Raw genomic sequence first — 17,483 nt, 5'->3', positions numbered from 1 at the left:
AACTAGCCGACAATTCCAACTTCTTCCGTCGTTTTTGGTAGTTTGGTGGTCTTGGTTTTGGCGCATCTTTTTTTTCGCTGCATTTAAAACTCTTTTGCCAGCAATTTTGCTGGTGAAAAGAAGGGGTTTTGTCGATGTTTCACAACACCTACAGATTTGGAGGATAGGAGTTCTTGCTATTGACGTCCAGATATAGGTCATAGTACTTAGCAAATACTTCATTGTGGAGGACGAAGGAGATTCAAAGGGCTTCTCCACCCTTTCGGGGAAACACCAATAGAATAAAAGAGATTGAATATGAACTCTGAGAGAGGTCACGATGATAAATTGATGGGTTGTGGCAAAAAGGCGTAATCGCGGTTATATGAATATGAAGGAAAAGGCGATATAATTGTCAATCGATATGTGGTTGGTTTTTAATCATTTGATGTATGAGTGGCTTTTTGCAAGAGGGCAAGATCGACCCGATGGACTGGTTGGTGGGTCCCATCATCAGTGAGGGCCGTTAGGATTTGGTAGTCTCGAAAGGACCTCCGAATTCAATCCCTTCCGTAGTTCTCCTTCGGTTGTTCCAAAGCCAGAATTCAGTTTCCCACGTGTTCGGTTGGTCGGAGTATCTTCCCACCTGATCCTTAGCTACCAGTCAACAACTTCAGCAGAAAGTATGCTAGTTCTCATTGTTGCAGGGCTGCATGCCAGTCAAATGAGACGAAGTGTGAAAGGTCGTCGGTCCTTCTTCCCTTCGTGATGGACAGTAGAAGGAAGGTGCTGCATGTGCTCTGGTGTCTCTTCTTGGGCCAGGTCGTCTCCTTCTTGCTTACAGTCGGCAGCTTCATCACCTCCTTCCTCACCGATCTAGGCAGGTTCCCTCTCTCTCTCTCTCTGTCTCTCTCTCTATAGTGGGAGAGGGTTGCTGATGTTCTTCCTTTTGTCTTCTTTTGTGGTTTTTGGATGCCACAGACATCGATGCTCCGCTGACCCAGGCTTTTCTTAGTTACATCATTCTTGCTATCGTCTTCGGCTGCGTCCTTCTCTACCGACGCAGGAGATTGAAGGTAATGCTACGTGTGTGCTTTTGTGTGTGTGTGTGTCTCTACGCGAACGGTATGTTTCGCTTTAACAACAACACGTGACCTGAAAATCATGTGTTAGCCGGTGTTGAATTTTTGGATCTTTTATGAATTGGTGTTGCATTTTTAACTGTGTATGTTAGAAACTTAGAACTACTGTATTTATACTGAAACTTTTAGGCGGTCATGCTGCTTGAACTTTTTTGCTGTATGAGCTTGAGTAAGCTTACTTATGTTAATCACAGTTTGCTATTAGTGAACATGGATGATTTGACGTTCCCAAATTTTTACTATGAGTTGGGTATTTGAATCGTTGTTGGTTACTCCGAACTTCTCTAAGTGTCTAATGGGCACTCCAGTAAGGTTCTTGTGTTGCGGGTTCATAAAGGTCCCCGTACCTATGTTGCGGTACCAACATGCCAAAGTGGATACTTGGACACACTTGGGGACTTTTTGAATTAAAACTTATCCAAACTACATAACTTTACTTGATTCAGCTTGTGTTTAACTTTACTTGATTTAGCTTGTGTCTAACTCAGTTTTTTGTTCTGTTTCTGAAAGTTATTGGTCATTTACATGCTATGTCACATAGGCATGGGTACAGGTGCGGGTACGAGTGCCCGTGCTGGTACCGGTACAGACCATTTTTAAAAACCTTGGGTACGGGGGTACGGCCGTACACACACATGCACATATACATATATATGTCAAAAAATTTCAAACAAAATAACATATTCACACATATATATATCAAAAATAACAAACAAAATATATTCATAAATCATAATCCAAAATTTATCAACCTATAAGTAAAGGACACCCAACAAACCAAGAACACCACAAAGGGAGACGGCCCGAGTCCATCCAAAGAGACATACGCCCCCTCCTCCTTCCATCCATGGCTGCTGAGGCGACGGCCGCCACCAGTACTGTTCTGCCTCTCGTGGGGAAGAAATGTTATAGTGAAGACGATGCAGGGTCTTATGACGACGATGAAGGCTTTTCAATAAAGAAGGGTGGGAGGAAATGGACGGGCTTGTCGGACCCTGTGCAGGCGCTGGCGAGCGTTCGACACGAATTCGAAGAGCACAGAGGCGTCAACATGTCCATCGAGGCGTCCACTGTACGTTCACGATCATGGAGCCGGAGACGATGCAGAGGATGTTCGCCGGCGAGCTCGGTCCTGACCGAGATTTCTTCATATACAGCCAGTGGCATGTCCGCCATCTCCTCCGTGCTGCTGCAGCTCTGCGCCAGCGGCGACCATGTCGTCGCCCTGACGTGCCTCTACGGTGGCACCCACGCTCTGCTCACCCATTTCCTCCCCCGGGCAGCCAACATCACCGCCACGTTCATCGACCCTGCCTTCACTGCCGCTGCCTTCATCGCTGGACGTCGCTCGGTGAGAGGTGAGAAGAAACCCTTAAAACTTAAAAAGAAAACATGTTTTAAGTTTTAAGGGTTTCGAACTTTCGTGTTTTTTAACGTTAAAATAGTTTTAGAAGATAAAATCAAATAATCGTTAAAATTTAAAAACGGACATATTTGTATTCGGTCAAATTTGACCGTGTCCAAAAAAGAACAGATACGGCCTCCGGTGCGTTGACCGTACCCGGTACGGTCAACGCCGCACCAATGGCGTACCGAAGCCCGTACCCGTACCGGTACCGGTGTTGTACTGGTACCGGGCGGGTACTCCTCCTTTGGAGGAGTACCCGTGTTACAGAGTTTACATGTATTTGTTTTTATTTTGTATTACTTGTTTATTTGTTTCTTTCATATTGAATTTTTTGTGGTATTTTGCATACATACATATATATAGCTGGCTGTACCCATACTTTTAAAGTTCTTATGCCCATACCTCCATGTTCATGTCCATACCTGTAGCCGCACCCATGACTTAGCTAAGATGCGAGTAAGAACTCCAGCGAGCTGGGGATAGATCTCCAGCGAGCTGGGGATAGATCTCCAGCACCATTTTGCTATATATATCCTCATTTCGTTGCAAATGCTATATCCTCCTAATGATGGGACTTGGGCTATGTTATATGGGATCTGCTGTCATACATGGATAGATGGAGTGTGGGACACCTCAAGGCTTCAAAAGCTAGAGGGACATGCTTATGAATAAGGGCAAGATGGTACATGTTTGACTTGTTGAGATGTAGTTTCTATTGCATCAGAAAGAGCATTACAAGAGGAAAAAGTCCCTGAGTGCTATTTACGGCTGACCTTAGAACATTATGAATTTAGCCTTGAAAACGATGATAACTCCATGTCAAGATTGAAGCTTGTGCTGAAGGTTACAAGGAAGGCCAACCTTAACTAAAAGGTCAAATTTGGAACTGCAAATAGAGGCTCTCAGGCAAGATTCAAAACCAAAAATAAGAGAAATCTAAAACCAACATGGCCAATTTGCTGACCATTGGATCTGGACAAATTTTTTCTGGGTCATCGATGCTACTTTTACTGTGATGGTAGGTGGGAATATAAGCCTTGTCCCAATGATGAGCAAGACAAACACTTGATGGCTAGAAGCCTGGATGCCTTTTTGTGAGAATCATATAAAAGAAGTTAGCCTCTTAGGCCTAATAACAATTACATAATCAAGAAAAAATTCCCCTAAAAACTAACACAAATGCTAGTGCATCACATTAGAAAGTGTAGTTTCATTTATAAAAAATGTGGATATCTGGATAATGCTTCATAGCGAAGTAATCCATTTTCACAAACTGTTCATGCTTCTTTACTTTATTATGTACAGAGAAATTTCTGAAAACACACCTAACGAACAGCAATAAACAAAAAACATACCTAGTGTTTCTGCATTACTAAATTACGCCTAGGGTTTGTTATGGTCAACTAAAAACAAGCATAAGTTTATTTCGGTCAAGTCAACTGAAACATATAGCTAATTTTCCTGATACACCTGAGTTTTTCTTGCACAACTTTCTAGCTTGAAGAGGCAATAAAATTACCCTAACTAATTTTCTAATTAATAAAAAAGGCCAGTTTGGTTATGGTTGAACTTGAATTAATAATATTATTTGGTGCAGTTAAAGAGTCTCATACAAACTAGTCAACATGAAATTTATTTTAAGGGTATTTTAATCATGTACCTCATCGGCCCAACTTTGGTTAATGACAAGATAAGGTTCAATTGATGGTTTATTATTTCTTTACAGTGCAAAAATCAGCTATATTTCCAATAATGTTGAAAATGTTGGGCATGTGTTGATTGTGCCAAACCTTTTGGTTTACTTTTAAAAATTCTCTTATTTCTTTTTGTCCTTGAGATGTTCTGTGATGCTTTTCATTCCCTGGTTGTTGCTTTTGATCTACCATAAATCGTAAATGCATCTTATGTCGTGCATGGGCCCTGCAGGTGTCTTGGTATTGGTATATCTTTTTGGGCTTTGTTGATGTTCAAGGAAATTATCTTGGTAAGAACTGTGATTCTTTATACATTCTATTTTCTTTTTAGCGCATGCTCACAAAATAGAGAATACTCTTACGGAAAAGTTGATGAAAAATTATTTCTCAAAGAGAAGGTTGAGGATAATTTTTTCACGTGAAACATTTTCTTCTCCTGGATAAAACTGAACCCCTCAACATTTATAGAACTGTCGGATAGGATGAAAATGTACTGTGAAACTTAAATAGCCTCGATCTGCTTGCTCACCTGTTTGGAGTGGGTTGATGAATACTGGGGCTTCATTATCCATGGTGTTTCACAAGTCTAGAAATTGTGTTTGTCTTAATTCCACATGACATGGAACAATTGTTTCTCTTGATGCTTATCAAACTGTTGCCATTTTCTTGAATCATTTTCTATGCTTGGAATTAGATTTATGAATAGCAGTAATTTGATGGTTTTCTCAAATAGACAGGTTTCTGAAATGATATTAACAGTTTCTGTCATGCTTGATGTGCCTTTTTGTTCCCCAGTTTTGAAGGCATACCAGTACACATCAATCACAAGTGTAACACTATTGGATTGCTTTACTATACCATGGGTCATGATACTTACCAGAATTTACATTGGGACCAGATATACAGTCCTGCAGTTTATTGGGGCAGCCACCTGTGTGTTGGGCCTTGTTTTGGTGCTTTTTTCAGATGCTGGTGTAGCTGGTGGAGGTACTTTATCTTGTTTTCCATTCCCTGCATAACACACATTTGCATTCCTTATTTTCTTAGTTGAATGCATTTACATTTCCTTTTTTGCTTCAAATACAAACAAAGGTTACATCCTTATATAATGAGAAAACAGAAAAGAGTATAGAAAAGTGCTTTTGTGATACCTGAAGTTACCATTCTGATTTTTCTTTTTAGGAAGTCATTGAGATGTTGGATTATTTCTTTATTTTCCACTAGAAGGATACAAATAACAATTGGAGTAAATTGCTTAAGCAGCTAATAGTCACAGAAATTTTCAGGCATTACCTGCTATTGAGGTATTATGGATTACAGTTTTTCTGAAACAATCTAAGATCAAGATAAGCACAAGGTCGATTTATTCTTCACGCTACTTTAATATCATAATGCTGCCAGTCTTGCTTATGTATGGTATCTTTTTCTAATGTTACCTTTTCTAGATTGCATTTAATGTTTCAAATGGAGTAGATGCAATATCTGTTGACATTCTGAATGCAGGTGGAACCAGACCCCTTCTTGGTGATGGGCTTGTAATTGCAGGAACAATTTTTTATGCAATCAGTAATGTTTGGGAGGTTAGTTTTCCTGTTAGTTATAAATTACTTGCTAGCAAGGCTGATTAATCACTAACCGGTTAATCGAGTAAAGTTTTGAATCTTCTCATGAACAACTAACTGCTAGATGGAAAGAATTTTGATTTGTTATTGATTGTAGACCGACATTTCATTTATCGAACATCTGCTTTTCCTCTCTTCATGGATAGATTTTTGGAATGATATTCCTTTCAAGTGAAAGTACCATTATTTTTCACAGTTCATCGATGCATTACACGAGTTCACAGCACTAGTGAAGATCCAGATACTTTGTTGCAAGCATCCTTGATGTCTCTTTCCTTTCCTCACTTGTTTATTAACCTGCATTTATGGTTATTTATGTTGGTCATATTAATGATTATTTCACAAAAATGTTTTTTATTTGCAGGAATTTTGTGTTAAAAAGAGAGACCTCATTGAAGTGATTGGAATGCTTGGAATTTTTGGGACTTTAATTAGCGGATGTGAAATGTATCCTCTACATGGTTGATGTATTTCTTGGATATGCTTGTGATGATTCACTATGGTTTGTCGGCAATGCTTGAACATACTGGTGGTGTTCTTTTCTTTTTTCTTTTTTTCCTTGTGGTGATAAATTTGTTACTGTGTCATGAGAACTATTTGTTGGTTTCAATAATGCATCTCCTGTGTGTCTTTCATGACTAGAAACAAAGACTAGTTTTGGTGTAGGGATGTTCCCGAGCCGAGCTGGGCCAGCTCGAACTCTGCTCGAGTGCCAAAGGACTCAACTTGAGCTTGGCTCGAACTCGGCTTGAGCTCACCGAGCCATTTGAGCTGTTTATTATTATCTTTTTTAACACGAAAGAAAACGACCAGGTTCAAACTCTTGACATCATGCTTGCTACCCAGATGGAACTCCATTGTGGCTGTTGCTTTTTTGTGATAGTATTGTAGGACACATATTATATATTTTCTTTCTGTGAGTTTAATCGAATATAAATGAGTCAAGCCTGCCCAGCTCAAGTTCAACTCATTCTTTTAAGTGACTGTATTTCTTAACTCGAACTCGGGAGCTCAAGTGGAGTTTAGCTGAGTGAGTTCAGGTCGAACTCTAGTTGGCTTGATTCGTTGAAGATCCCTATTTAGGTGAACACATGTGCATTATTGTAAGTGACATGAAAAGTGAAAACGTGAGAGCTTTAGTACATGAGGACACTATTCTTAAAGCCAAGGTCTGCATTGTATGTGCATTTGTTACCCACTTATACTATGCCTTCTTTTGGTGATGAGCATGTTTTGGTGACTATACCTGTGGCCTTCCATTTTATATGCTTTTCATGTAATATTTGTGGACGTTGCACGCTTGAGTTGTGAACTAACAATCACAGCTCTGACCTCCAAAGTGGAGGGGGAGGTTATTTCCTTTCCAAACTTTTAGGGTGGCAAAAAGTCGTTTTCCAGAAGATCCATATTGAATTTATTTTTTTCAAAAGTTCAAAGGAGCCAGTCCCCCCTCCCCCCTTCTTCACCACCGGGTTTGCCCGTGCCATTTATTTAACTAATCTAGTGTGTGCTTGAATGTAGTTCATGGTCCTTAACAGTGATATTGTCTGCTGTAGGTGTAGTAAGTTATAGGTGCATCTTGTTTGAAATTTAAGTTTTGATGATTTCCCTAGCAAGTTGGGCTAAATTGAGGCCTACCTGGTTATGCTATTGTATGATGGGAATACCATACACTAAAATGGTTGTGTCCAACACAGAAAAATCAATCTTATCTGACATTCATCTATGCAAGTTTTGTATTAAGTACCATTTTTTTAGCTTGACTCCATCAAATATAGAAAGATTTTACAGTTGGAACTCATGAACGTCTTCCTGGAGTTGTTCCAGGCTTGGGGCAGGTACATATGGAGTTATTTCAGGAGGATGGAGAACTATATGACCATTTTTTGAAGGCATATTTAAGCTAACAAATGCCAGTCAAGAGTTAGCCAGTCAGAATATGATGATATAGCAGGCTTGGGACACCAATTTCATTGCAAGATGATGGAGATTTGTTCTCTGATCCATATGATGCCCACAAGTTACCAGGTCTATATTAGCAGCAAAAAGAACTCATAAAAAATGGCATAATTAGGAAAAAACAATGTTGTTATTGGTTACAGCTTACAATGTGTTCTTCAGAAAATAAACTTTAACTCAAGAAATGGGCCTAATAGAATCAGATTAACTTTTTTAGAACCAGAAAGGCATAAGGAATAAAAGAGCTTTAGAAAGTTCAAAAGGTTTGTCCTGAACTTCTGGATGTTAAGTAAATAAAGACTCATAAGTTTTAATCAACAGAGAGAGATGGAAGCATGACTGTGCTTTGTGAAAGACATTGTTTGTTTTTCCTGCCTCACAAAAAATGGCTGCTCTGAAGAAAGAGAGGGATACAAAGAGAGAGCAAGAAGAAGGGAGATTGAAAAAGAGAAAAGGGAAACCAGGAGAGAGAGAAGGAGGAGACAAAGAAAGCAGCAAAGAGAGGAAGGGAGATCAGCAGACAAAGAGAGGGTGATGGATGGATGGAAGTAGTTGCTGGAAGGACGACGCAGGAAAGAGTTGACTGATGGAGACAGAGGGCTGAGAGGGGCCAATGGAGAGAGATGAGCAAGTGACAGAGAAAAAGAGAGTACCTGCTAATCATTGGAGTCGCTGGCGGGCTTTTGGTTGTCAGCACACACAGAGGGTTTATGTACACACACACACACACACACACACACACATATATATATATATAAGAGAGAGAGAGAGAGAGTGAACGGTGAGCCTAACTATCTAGAATCACCTAGCCATCTAATCAGGGCCATCCATCTGATGTGGATGGATGGTTGAGAGAAAAACATGAAGAAAAATGTAGAACTAATACTAGATGACGAAAATACCCATCACCTTTTTCTCATTGTTTTTCTCTTAATTGTCCATCATGCTGGATCGGATGATCCCGGTTAGATGGCAGGGTGACTTTAAAAAGCTAGAGTCACTATTCAATTTCCTCTCTCTCTCTCTCTCTCTCTATATATATATATATATATATATATATGTTGTTCTTAACATTAAACGAGCAAGAACAAAGAAGATGGGACAAGAGATAAGCGAGGGAAGCTAGATATGAGAGAAAGAGAGAAAAGGGAGTTGTCACCTCTGGCTCCTCCTCCTCGACTAGATTAAAAGATCTAATTAGGGTTATGTCTAACCCCTTACATGAAGAGTCCAGTAAATAATTAAAAATTCAAAGAACTACCTAATAATAAAGTTCCAAAATACAGAAAACCTCAAACCAGCACTTTTTCTCCAACATATATATATATATATATATATATATATATATATATATATATATATATATATATCCTAACACTTTTTGACTTGGTTATGATTGACTGAGCTTGAACAAAGACAGATTTAGGATCAGGTGCATTGATTGGACCCCATGCATTCAATAATGTGTCCAGGCCTGCACTCATATCTTGGCATGTCTACATGGGTGTGTTGCTCCACATGAAGAGGCCGCATGGCATAGAGACACACATGTTTTTACTCTTAATATATGTCTGGCATCTATGTTTGTAGATGTGTTTTTCTTTTTTCTTTTTTTTGTATATCTGTTTATTTATCTTTCTGCATATCTGGCTGCAGTGTTATAAACTTATAATATATGTATATTTTATTTTATTTTAGTTGACCAACTTAAACTGGCTTAAATCGATTAATCCTGACTAATCTTGACTAGCTTTTTAGGGCTTTGACCAACTTGAAATCCAACTACAATTAAGAAAACTTAGATGTCGAACACACCCTAATTGTTGACACTATAATTAGAAAATACCCTAACATTTGCACATCTTCCAAAAGTTTAAAGAAGAGTTTCAATTCTGTTATCCATTGCTTTATTTATTGGATACTTTCCTGGATTTACAACTGAGTTATATCATCTGTTCTTTTTTGTTTGCTACTTTGTTAGTCCTGAGACCTTTTCAGCTTCAAATTCGGGAATGCAGAACTCGAACCAATCTGCTGCTTCATTTATTGGATATTACCTGAATTTTCAACTTAATGATAGCATTAGTTTTTTGTCCTTGTTAATCCTGAGATGCTTTCAGTTTGATATTTGAGTATGCCGAACTTGAATCAATCAATTGGACCCCAAAAGTTGTAAGATAGTCTACCCTTTGAAACTTGGAATGTCTCTAGGTACTTCTTATAATTTAAGAAATCTGATCTGAGAATCATTTATATGTTGTTCATTTCAGATACTTCTCTTTGCTGCTTTTGCAGTTGGGTTCTTTCTATTTTATAGTACTGTCCCTTTCATTCTCCAGGTATACTTACATTTTTTTTTTTGAAATAATTAGTGATTTGCATTTCTGTACTAATATTTAGGCACTGTTCTACTGTTAACCTGAAAAGAAGAATGCCGGCTATATTGTTCTGGATCTGGGTTGGATCAAAGACACATAGTTATGTTCCCATAAGCCCCAATGTGTTCACAATGCACGCTTGTTATTTTGTAATTACTTATGCAGTTTTAAGTCTTACATAATATCCGAGCCCTCTGTTTTCTTTGCAATCTGCAATCTGTCCCCAATTTGTTCTTGACCTGTACCATCTGCCTATAATCTGCACTCTACTGCTCTGCTGTTGCCTTCTAAATACATCAGTTCATCTGATCTCTGCTTTCTCTTTCGATCAGCTTGTGTGTCCTTTTTCATTGTTCTGACTTCTGATTTCTTGTTTCCATTCCTTCTTTTGAATATCGGCCATCATTCAGTTCAGCTTACTCTCCGCATCTGGTTGGACAGAATGGATGACTTTGTTTGCATTTTGATCAGCCCTTCAACACAACATGAACAGGCATCTGAAATCAACTTTTCACAAATGCACATCTGATTTTCTATAACACCAAGCATCCTTCTTTTGTTCCCAACTCTTTTTTTTTTTCCCTCCTTTAAAGTTCCATGGAGTCTACCGGCAGGTTGATCCTTTAAAAAGGAAAAGGTGGAAAGGAAAGCAGCAAAAAAAGGGGCCGAAAAGGAGGACAAATTTGTCATGCTGAAAGGGAGCACAGAGTTTCTGATGCTCTATTCTAATGTGACAATCAAACTGCGATAAACATGTCCTTTAATTGAATTCACCATCGCCATGTCAAATACATTGAGGTTGACCAATATTCTTTGAGGCAAAAAAATTGAAAAAAATGGGAATAGAGCATGAGTTGCTCAAGCCTCAAAGGCAAGTTCTTCATGAATCAATACCATATACAATTTTTGGGGGGAGGGTAGGGCGAAGAAGGGGCGAGTTATATTGTTTGGATGTGGGTCAGACCCAAAACATTTATTATATTGTTCTTATAAGCCCCAAAAATTTGTTATCTTGCAATTACTTATCTAGTTTTAAGCCCTGTTAAATATCTGTTTATATCTTAATGAGACTAGCTCATGCCTAGACAGAAATCCCTTTTTGTCTTCTCTTCTCTTTCTCTTACCTAGAACAAATGTGGACATTAAGTTCTAACAATATCTTCTCTCAAAAAGTACCAAAAAACCTACCTTCAATGTTCTCCACCCCTCTTCTTTCTGCAGGAAAGTAAATAGCACTTATCTCTTGCATAAAATTGAAGTTGTATGCAATGGACAAGTTATAGCCGGTAATATCTATTCCTTTCCTTTTGATAGCCCAGGAAGGCGTGAAGGTAGGATTGATTGACCAATCTTGTGTTCAACAGTGTTATGAGAACATCCTGAGAGTCTGCTGAGGGTGAGAGCTTTCAGACAAGCCTTTTAGTGTCATCTCATGGTATAGTAGCTTGACTCTCAACTCTTCATAAGTAGGAAGGATGGGCAGGCATAACAAAGAGGTAAACTCAGCCCAAGTCCACTTAGGATCTGTTGCACCATGTCACTATCGCTGAAAGCACATCCTGCCAATGTTATCACTGCCGTATCGTATCGTGTATCGGTCGGGCCGACCTATACGCCGTATCGTAAATGTATCGTAACGTATCGTAATTTTTTTTTTAAATTTGTAAAAAATATTAAAAAATTATAAAAAATCTAAAAAAATCAGGAAAAAATCTAAAAAAATCCGAAAAAAACTAGTAAAAATCAGAAAAATTCAATAAAAATGTATTTAAAGGAACATTCATCATTCATGTATGTGAAGTTATGAACTATGAAGTATGAACTATGAAGTATGCACTTACTAAATATGAACAAGACATTCCAAAATAAGAAATCAAAGTATCAAACATTCAAAAATCAAAATTACATATTAAGCAACCTATCGTCAATTCATAAGTTCAGAAGTCAAAACTCAAAACATATCGTCATCTGCATCATCATCTTCATTCTTCATCATCATCTTCATTTTCTTCATTAACTTCTTCTTCTATCCCCTCTGTTGCAAATGGAATGTCACCAACATTCCATTGCTCCTCCCCAGCCTCTCCTTCTTCAACAATCTCTGCTGCTCCTTCAACATTCAAAAAATCAAGATCGTCCTCATCAAGTATTGCAGCTGGTTCTTCTTCAACCCAAGAATCTAATATATCAAAATGGTCAATGAAGATAGGATCATATTGATTGTGATGCTTCCTCGTAGATGTTGTTTCTAGTTGCCTAACAAGAGAAAAAATTAACAAATTGTTAGAGATTAAAATATATATTAGAATTTGATATTCTTGTATAACAAAACAAATGTTTACCTTTGTCTCAACTTCATATTATAACGAACGTAAACAAGGTCATTCAACCTTTTATGTTCCAGCCTATTCCTCTTCTTACTATGGATGTGCTGAAATACACTCCAATTTCTTTCACATCCAGTTGCACTACATGTTTGACTGAGGATTCTAATTGCAAGCTTCCTTAGTTCTGGGCAATCAGGCCCAAACCTTTCCCACCACAAATCTAATAACAGATGGAAAGTAAAAATGTTGTCAGAAATAAATATATGAGAAGGTAGAATAAAAGCTAAACAACAAAAAGTATAAAGTCTCTTTTTCTAATACCTGGACGCATAGTTGTCCTGCATCGAACTGTTGTGTCTCTCGCCATGGTACCAGAAGCCGTATCATATTTGTTGATCGACATATGGATAGCGTCTTGTTCTTTACTATCACTTACTAATACATCAATGCAATCCAACATGCCATACTCAACCTCTCTGTCCTTCTTAAAAGTGGGAAGAAATCTAACAGCAGGATTTAGGTAGTAGGCTGCTGCATGAAGTGGGCGATGAAGTTGTCCAGACCACCTTTCATCTATAATCTTCCATATAGGCATGTACAACTTCTTTTTTCCCTTCATATTATCTCTAATGGCCTCCTTGGCTCTATCCATAGACTCGTATAAATATCCAATAGAAGGTCTATCTTCACTATCAACTAATCTGAGGACTTTCACTAGAGGTACACAAATCTTCAATAAGTGCACACATGATTCCCAAAAGTCAGCATCGAAGATGGTATCCACAACTGTTGTAGCCTTTCTTTTATAGGTATGTAGATATGCAGCCCAATCATCACTTGAAAACATCTGCCTGAGAGAAGATCTTTGCTTGACTATACCCTGCACAGTCAAAACATTTGTAGCAAACCGTGTTTGTGCAGGTCGAATTAATTCAGCCCCATTTGTGAATTTCCTCATCAAATTCAAGACATAAGCATGATTGTAAATAAACTTCGTGATTTCTTGGCATCTATGAACTGTCAACTTCATATCATCTCTTTCACCAAGATCCTGAAGCATAAGATTTATACAGTGAGCAGCACATGGACTCCAATAAAATGTCCCATATCGTGCTGCTAACATTTCACCTGCAGCTTTATAATTTGCTGCATTATCAGTAATAAATTGTACGACATTTTCAGGCCCAACTTCTTCTATAACTTTATCAAAAATCCCAAACAACACATCAGCAGTCTTAGGAGTATCAGACAAATCAACAGATTTTAAGAACATAGTACCAAGAGGGCAATATACAAGGAAGTTTACCAATGTTCTGTTCTTGATGTCTGTCCACCCATCTGCCATTACACTGCATCCTGTAGCTTTCCAGCTCAATTTTAGTTCATCACAATATGTCTTCACATCTCTAACTATATTGTTGAGAATTTTACCTCGCAATTTATGAAAGAGGGCATTTTATACCCTCGCCCTACACTAGCAATCGCATCTGCTATAGGCTGATAATGATAAAAGTTTGCTGCATTGAAGGGAATGGATGCATCATAGAACCACCTTCCTATGGTTTCATCTGCTGCTTCAATAATATCCTTTGATTGCATGGCTATACGAACCTCAGGCTGAGCACCAGCAGCAGTATAATTGGGAAAAAAATTCTTGATCGAACCAGACATATTGCTCGACTTCATAGTAGGTACTCTACCACCACCAGTACGACCCTGACTTCTGCCACGTCCTCGTGAAACTGAACTTATACTTGCACCTCTTCTTTTTCTGGTTGCAGTTGCAGAAGAACCACCTCCATGCATGATGCCTTTCCCTTTAGTTGTTCCCAAACTGACACCAACATCTTCTTGTTCAAGTTGAACATCTTCACCTTCACTTTCTTCCCCTTCATGTGGGTCCCCATATCCTTCCTCCGCATCTTCCATGTCCTTTTCAATCCTACTTGCTTTCACTGCATCAAGAAGCTGCTGACACTGGTGCTTTACATACGCTGGCAATGGGATCTCTTGGGAACCATTGCAAGCAGCCACATCGCTGTGTGTACCAGCTATATGGTGTTTAAAGCGAGAAATCCCTCCTGATATGATTTGCTTACAATAATTGCACTTAACTCTTAATCTATCTTTGGGATTCACCCTTGTACACCACTGCCATGCAGGATCCGACATTATATCTTCACAAAACAAGTAAAAACATACAAATAAATGTAGGAAATAAGAGAAATGAACGATTCAACGGCAAAAATGAGTTATTTCTTACCTTCTTGGTGTTAAAAACCAAAAAACCCTCTTTCTCCAAGCTTCCCACCGTCCCAAGACTCCCCACAACGAGAAATGAAGCTTCTTCACCGGCAAATCTTGATGCAATGGAGAAAATCTCTCCCTCCCACGTCTCTGGCAGCATTGAGAAACAAGAAGAGAGAGAGAGAGGAGCGTCAGTTTCAAAATAAGAAGCAAAAAGGGGCCCGACGGCCCCTTTTTTAATTTTACTCCCGTATCGTGCGATACGGGGGTGTATTGCACGTATCGTGCAATACGCCCACCGTATCGCACGATACGTGCGATACACGTACGATACGTACGCGTATCGTATTTATTAGGTGTAACGTATCGAAAACACTGATACGGACGATACGTATCGTACGATACGCGTCCGTATCGTACGATACGGATAACATTGCATCCTGCAACTACAAGCAGGTATATGATTAACTTCATCTTGTTCAGGTATTCCATGATGGATATGGAATCTTTCTGGAGCAAGACATCCTAGTTGCTCCTGCTCACCAGGTACAAACTTTGACCTGGCAGCAAGGGGCACAAGCTGTTGAGTTTATGACACCTTTCATATTGGGATGTTAAGAATGGCTTTCCTAACCAGGTGCAGGAAGCCCATGTTTTCTTGCAATATGCATACTTGAGAAAGAGACTCCTTGTTTTTGCTATTTCACTATGTTGGCCATCAAGGTGACAGCTTGGTTCATCCTGTCGTTGGAACTCTGGATTCATTTTATTGACCAAGGTCAAGATACATTGACAGAAACCAGTCCCTGTTGCTTGATTATAGCAAAATAACGTCACACCATAAACAGGTCTCCTCATGCCATTAGAATCATTCTTCATAGTTGAAACTTGAAAGCAATAGCAACAAATAAAGTTCTTCCAATTCTTTTATTCTAGGATTTGATTTCTACATTCATTTACTTCACATAACTGTTCACCTAATAATGGGTTCAGACATGCGACCTTGAAATTGAAGGAGGTTAACTGTTCAATAGGTGCATCTCTTTGTACAAACCTGTATGTCTCTGCCTAACCCTAGCTTGCTAATGAGAAGAAAGGAAAAGAAAGAAGTTATCATAATTTTCAGCTATATCTCATGCATGGTTTGCTGAGGAGCGGTGGTAGCATAAATATGTTATTGTAACAGGTTCTGTAACTTTTGTTAGTGTTTGAAAATGGCAACTCACTTGCCTTTTATTACATCAAGTATTGCTTCAATAATCCTACTTTTCTAATTTTCGAATGCTTGGTTTTGGCCTTCAGGCCCCACACAAGTACTTTTGTGAATTCACATCATAAAATATTCCTATTTCATAAGTTTCCTGCCATGGTACAGACGAGTGGAGCAACAATGTTCAATCTCTCTCTCCTCACATCAAATATGTGGGCAGTTCTGATTCGTATTTTCTTCTATCATCAACAGGTTTTTGACATATTGCCTTCAAGTTTGGTCCTTTGCATGTGCACACACACACACATGCACACACAAATGTACCTTTTTCTTTGATGTCTTTATTTGCTTTCTGCAGGTGGATTGGCTTTATTTTTGTGCGTTTGCTGTCATTGCAATTGGTCTTGCCATGTACTCATTCACGTAATTTCCCTGAACCTATATGCTGTCATCTGTCGTATATACTGCTATGAGACTAACCACTGTGGTGTTCCTTAGAGGAAAAGATGACAGCCCTGCCACACAAATGGAGGGGTCAGAGACTATTCAGTATCATCAGCTTGAAGAGGAAAGCAACTCCAATGTGGTATCGGTCAGTTGACAATGCTGATCTCTGAGATAAGTGGACAAGGGCTCAGCAACTAAATGTGTGAGAGTTGGTGGCCAGTCACTCTAAGACCCATTTCTCTTGATGTAATGTCGAAGTTTCTCTATAAGGTCAGGGAGGCCCAATAAACTGTAGGTTTGGTATGCATAGGAATTTCAAACAGTGCTTGACTGGAGAGACAAATAGAAGTTTTAACTGTCTAAGCTCAGGCATGCATGTCAATCTCCAGATTCCCATTAGTAGATCCTCTCGGTGGTTTTAAAACTGTGAGAGCTACTAATGATTCATACTTTAATTTTTTACTATCTGCTTCCTGTTGATATAGTTGTAGTAAGTGTTGATGTTTAATACTTTAATGGAATGTGACTAGGGCAACAAGAAAATAAGACTAGAAAGAGGGAAAACGTAAAGTTCACTTACAAGTGCACTAAAAGACTAATTCTTTATGCAGGAAAAAGTAAGAAAATGAAATTGAAAGGCCTTCATCAGGTGGTTTGGTTCTATATAGAGCTCAAAAAGGGGACCTATGATGAACCTACAGAGAGTTGCAATTTGTCAAAGAAATCCAAAATTTATTGGCAAAATTCAATGCATATCTTCATAAACGAGGATGCCACTTCTAAGAATTTAAGTAGATCTATGCTTCCATGTCTTTTTAGGACTTGAATATTGGTTAAATAAATTCATATCTAATCACAAGTTACTAATTTATTTAAACTAGTAAGAGAAATGCAGCTGATGTCTTGGGCTTATATGACGCTTCTTAATCTAGTATGAATTTTGTCCTTTTTTTTCAAAATATGTAATATAGTTCCCTTGTTTAAGGTATGGTTAACAAACTCTAGCATTTGTTTCGCCTATTTTCAGAAATCCTAGGCTGATGTTGATGTGACAGCGTCATTCTCAGGAC

The 17,483-nt window shown here is 38.6% G+C and overlaps 2 protein-coding genes across 3 annotated transcripts; one reads left to right on the top strand and one right to left on the bottom strand.

Annotated features, from left to right (window-relative positions):
* Positions 1-444: 444 nt before the first annotated feature.
* LOC116250521 (uncharacterized) lies at positions 445-16,893 on the top strand. Of its 2 annotated transcripts, XM_050076679.1 has the most exons (12): positions 445-859; positions 961-1,055; positions 4,456-4,513; positions 5,019-5,034; positions 5,122-5,210; positions 5,727-5,803; positions 6,210-6,292; positions 9,925-9,976; positions 10,075-10,143; positions 16,132-16,218; positions 16,325-16,389; positions 16,465-16,893. In XM_050076679.1, exons 1-12 carry the CDS (start codon positions 748-750, stop codon positions 16,565-16,567), a joined length of 906 nt encoding a protein of 301 aa, XP_049932636.1. In that variant the 5' UTR covers positions 445-747; the 3' UTR covers positions 16,568-16,893. The 2 variants fall into 2 exon arrangements, with proteins under 2 accessions (XP_049932636.1, XP_031480057.1); XM_031624197.2 differs by having other exon boundaries at positions 460-859; positions 5,019-5,210.
* Positions 10,161-13,858, bottom strand: LOC126409897 (uncharacterized). The gene is made up of 3 exons (XM_050076678.1): positions 12,831-13,858; positions 12,525-12,729; positions 10,161-12,438 (listed from the first exon to the last, which is right to left on the bottom strand). Exons 1-3 carry the CDS (start codon positions 13,852-13,854, stop codon positions 12,165-12,167), a joined length of 1,503 nt encoding a protein of 500 aa, XP_049932635.1. The 5' UTR covers positions 13,855-13,858; the 3' UTR covers positions 10,161-12,164.
* Positions 16,894-17,483: the final 590 nt, after the last annotated feature.

Source organism: Nymphaea colorata, chromosome 3 (assembly GCF_008831285.2).
Source record: "Nymphaea colorata isolate Beijing-Zhang1983 chromosome 3, ASM883128v2, whole genome shotgun sequence".
NCBI lineage: Eukaryota > Viridiplantae > Streptophyta > Magnoliopsida > Nymphaeales > Nymphaeaceae > Nymphaea > Nymphaea colorata.
This window is presented reverse-complemented; position numbering and strand designations above follow the sequence as displayed.

Bases quoted from the DNA above. Each gene is read 5' to 3' on its own strand.
- LOC116250521 (XM_031624197.2), top strand. From the start codon at position 748: ATGGACAGTAGAAGGAAGGTGCTGCATGTGCTCTGGTGTCTCTTCTTG. The intron at 4,514-5,018 runs GTAAGAACTGTG...TTTGTTCCCCAG, and splicing joins TGTTCAAGGAAATTATCTTG to TTTTGAAGGCATACCAGTAC. The intron at 5,211-5,726 runs GTACTTTATCTT...TTCTGAATGCAG, and splicing joins TGCTGGTGTAGCTGGTGGAG to GTGGAACCAGACCCCTTCTT.
- LOC126409897 (XM_050076678.1), bottom strand. From the start codon at position 13,854: ATGGCAGATGGGTGGACAGACATCAAGAACAGAACATTGGTAAACTTC. The intron at 12,730-12,830 runs GTATTAGAAAAA...ATCTGTTATTAG, and splicing joins CAGGACAACTATGCGTCCAG to ATTTGTGGTGGGAAAGGTTT. The intron at 12,439-12,524 runs GTAAACATTTGT...TTCTCTTGTTAG, and splicing joins AATATGAAGTTGAGACAAAG to GCAACTAGAAACAACATCTA.